Below are 3,782 nucleotides of genomic sequence, written 5' to 3' on the forward strand. Positions count from 1 at the left end.
CTTCCTACTACTATTCTGAGCCTTCCCCTGCACCTAAAGCAGCTGCACCCTCTAGAGTCTCTGTACCCATCGCTGCAGTCCCTATCTACGTCCCCGAAACTCCCCAGAAGAAGTGGTATGGTCCTTTGGCCTCCGAAGTCCCCGCCAGCCTCCCAGGCTCCTCCCCTGTTGTCTTCGACACTCCCGAAGTCAATAACGCTAAGGCTCACTTCTTCAACACTTACAGGCGACAAGTCAAGGCCGTAACTCCCAGACGAATGCCCTTTTAAATAGTCGTGCTGCGATGATTGGCTGTTTCACAAAAAAAGTACGTGACGTGTGACGTTACATCATCGTCATTGGCATTCATCAGTACTCCTCCATGGAATTCAGTCCTTTTCCAATGCCTTCCTCTCATTCATCTCTTCTTACATGATGAATTTCACTTCAGCGAATTTTGTGATTTAGTCTCATCTCATCCTTTGTCAGCATTAGCTACAAATTCTGTTTTCATTCTGCCAACCTGAATATCCACTTATCTTTCCCACGCATTATATGAAACCGACAACACTGTATAATAAACCTGAGAAACATTCCTTTGTTACTTTCATTTAGTAAGCAGCCCTAACGTTCTCGCCCGGGATGCCCCAACCGAGGCAGTAACGCGCAACACGCTGCCACCAAGTTAAGGCAACACCAAGTCATGCATAAAAATCTCAGTACGGGAAAATCTTAATAATCACTCTCTGGGCAAGAAAAGAAAGATGACGAAGCATCTAGGTAAGATGAACCATGTGACATTTTACATGATGAAAGTGAAGCAGACGCATCACACGAGACGCAGCAGATGGAGGAGGCACAGTAAGTGAAATCTCTCCACCCTCCCTGGCCTCTCACGGCCTTAAGAGTAAAAGATATATAATAATAATAACAAAATACAATAAAATAATAATAATAATAATAATAATAATAATAATAATAATAATAATAATAATAATAATAATAATAATAGTAATAACAAGATCAAGGAAGTAAATAAATTTATTAGTAACTCTCAAGGATGTCTCCGCCATGTTAAAAAAAAAAAAAAAATCATGAAAGGGAAACTTCCCACGACAAAAAAGGAATCCGTTAATCCTGACACCAACATTGTGGGAACGCATTCGGTTGTTCTCATATTATTAATGCATGCACAGACGTATATACGAGCGCGCACACGGCCGCACGCACGCACGCACGCACACGCAAGCACGCACGCACGCACGCACGCACGCACTCGCACGCACTCACACGCACGCACACACACACACACACACACACACACACACACACACACACACACACACACACGAGGAAATACGCATTATGCATGCCCGAAGGTGAGCACATGTTCGCACGTTCGCAAAGCAGTACGCACGCACGCACGCACGCACGCAATGATAACCAACAGAAAGTAATATTTTATGTAAATATGTACATGAGTGAGGCGCATGAGTGTGTTTGTGTTATGTGTGTAGGCTGGTATTCTGTAGTGGCAACGCCGCCAAGTGGTGGTGATGTCCCAGAACTTCAGTCAGAGGCCAAGACTCCTCGTCACGGAGGTCTATGGCGGTGGCTCCATACGCTTCTGTTTATAGTGAATACGATAAAGCAACGAACTCAACAAACAGCATTGTTGCTGATGAGTTCATTCGAATTCGAAAACGAGATTGACGCTAACCCATGACCTCTGACTTGCCCTGAAAGGTTCACAGCCACTAACATTATCGTTTGCGTATACGGCTGGGGATCTCGAAGAATAGATTTTCGATGATACAATAATGAATGTTCTACCATCAACATCGCAAGCAAGCAAGGCGAGCACGCACGCACGCACGCACGCACGCACGCACGCACGCACGCACGCACGCGAGCGCGCACACCCACTCGGCCACACACACACACACACAATACTGTACTATGCTATACAATACTATATTCAGGGTGTTCCAGGAGGAAACTCACATATTCTCAGACATGAAAGACAAAGTCATTCTAAGACGGAAATATTCTATGGTCCAATGCTTTTAACGCCGTGGGTTAGAAATTACAGGACATTTAAACTGAACGGGCTATGAGACGGCAGTTAGGGGAGGAGGAAGGGAGGGCAGCAATGGTAGGCTTTATGGTAGTGAGGATGTTATTTGATTACACAACAGAATTTTCGTAAAGATAAAAATGAAATTCAAGAACGCGGTGTGTCGTTGAAATAAATAATAGCTGAAACATAAAGAACACCACATAGCAACAGCGATCTACTGGACGTTGCAGCACGCCCCATGTGCCGCCACCTGCCGCTCATGTGCGTTCTTATTTACATGTCCTGTAACTTCTTAATTTTCGCTGTTTATTTTGCCTTACATCACTTTTGCTCTTAAAGTTACAGAGAGAGAGAGAGAGAGAGAGAGAGAGAGAGAGAGAGAGAGAGAGAGAGAGAGAGAGAGAGAGAGAGAGAGAGAGAGAGAGAGAGAGAGAGAGAGAGAGAGAGAGAGAGAGAGAGAGAGAGGGGGGGGGTCAAGTTATCAACCAATACCCCACTTATGCCAAGAAAACACCGAAATTCAACAAGATTGCAGGGCTGGAGGGAGCATGCCAGGGTAGTGAGCGGGGGAGGGGTGGGGAAGCAGACCACACAACACTGATTTCATGAACGCAAGTTGGCTGAATAACTACCACTTGATTTGTGGCAATCGGTCTGCTTCAGCTAGGCAGAGATGCTTCTCTTAAAGCGACATTATACAAGGAACGGTTTCTGAAGAGAACAGAGTTTTCCACACCGTGATTGTCTTAAACAATGATTCATTTGTGAAATCCTCAAGAAAATCTCCTTTGTTCAAGCCAAAACATGAAGTATAAAAATAACAATATCAACAATTACTATTCATAAAATTGATCAATATGTTTGGACTGATGTTCTCATTATGGCTTAGATAATGATGACGCACAGCCACGGCTTGAGTGTGATCGTCCATGGCACCAATGCCGCTCTTCTTCCACACAATCCCTCTCCCTTGTACAGCAAGGTGTCCGTACAGGTCCCGAGGATGTTATGCATAACCTTGCAACGGCGTCCTTACGCTGCGCCAGTGTTGCTTTGGAGAATGCATGGTCTGCACTTCGATCCATCGCGATCGTACTAACGAAAATTGTCTTCTCCGTTAATCGTCCCTTTGTAATACCGCCAGCAAGGCCGGGTTGGCCGACAGAGCCCCAAAGTGTCTGAGGGCGCCTCCTGCTCCTAAAGATGCACGAGCTGGCTCCTTGCTCGCACGGATAAAGCTTGCAATGGCGCATCACCAGCCTAAACCAGCAATCTCTCTAGAGAATGTTGTTAAAACCTCCACCATGCACCATTAACTCTCTCTCTCTCTCTCTCTCTCTCTCTCTCTCTCTCTCTCTCTCTCTCTCTCTCTCTCTCTCTCTCTCTCTCTCTCTCTCTCTCTCTCTCTATCTATCTCTCTCTCCTTTACCCTAAGCAGCTGTTGCGTCGTCCTAACAGAGCAGTGCATACCGCTTTAAGGGTCCTCCAGCACTTCAGGTTGTTGGCTGGTCTTGCAGCAGCGAACACTGTTTCCTTACATTAGCGCACCACCTATCCTGTGTCCACAAAATTTGCTTCTCTACACGCCTCGAGCTGCACGATGACTAATGAAGGGGAAGGTAGGTGGACTGGAGAATGTTGCGAAAAAGCATTATGGATAAAAGAATAACAGGACTGCGGGATGCAAGATCAGTATTGGAAGAATAGTAGATAAGAAGTGGGA

At 45.6% G+C, this 3,782-nt stretch overlaps 1 protein-coding gene across 1 annotated transcript in view; it reads left to right on the forward strand.

Annotated features, from left to right (window-relative positions):
* Positions 1-574, forward strand: part of LOC135105853 (cuticle protein CP1876-like) — a 1,860-nt gene extending 1,286 nt beyond the window's left edge. The window contains exon 2 of the mRNA XM_064014474.1: positions 1-574. This exon is cut by the window's left edge and continues 337 nt beyond it. Within this exon, the coding sequence (XP_063870544.1) occupies positions 1-269 (269 nt within the window). The 3' untranslated portion in view covers positions 270-574.
* The last annotated feature ends 3,208 nt before the right edge of the window (positions 575-3,782 follow it).

Source organism: Scylla paramamosain, chromosome 12 (assembly GCF_035594125.1).
Source record: "Scylla paramamosain isolate STU-SP2022 chromosome 12, ASM3559412v1, whole genome shotgun sequence".
Lineage (NCBI taxonomy): Eukaryota > Metazoa > Arthropoda > Malacostraca > Decapoda > Portunidae > Scylla > Scylla paramamosain.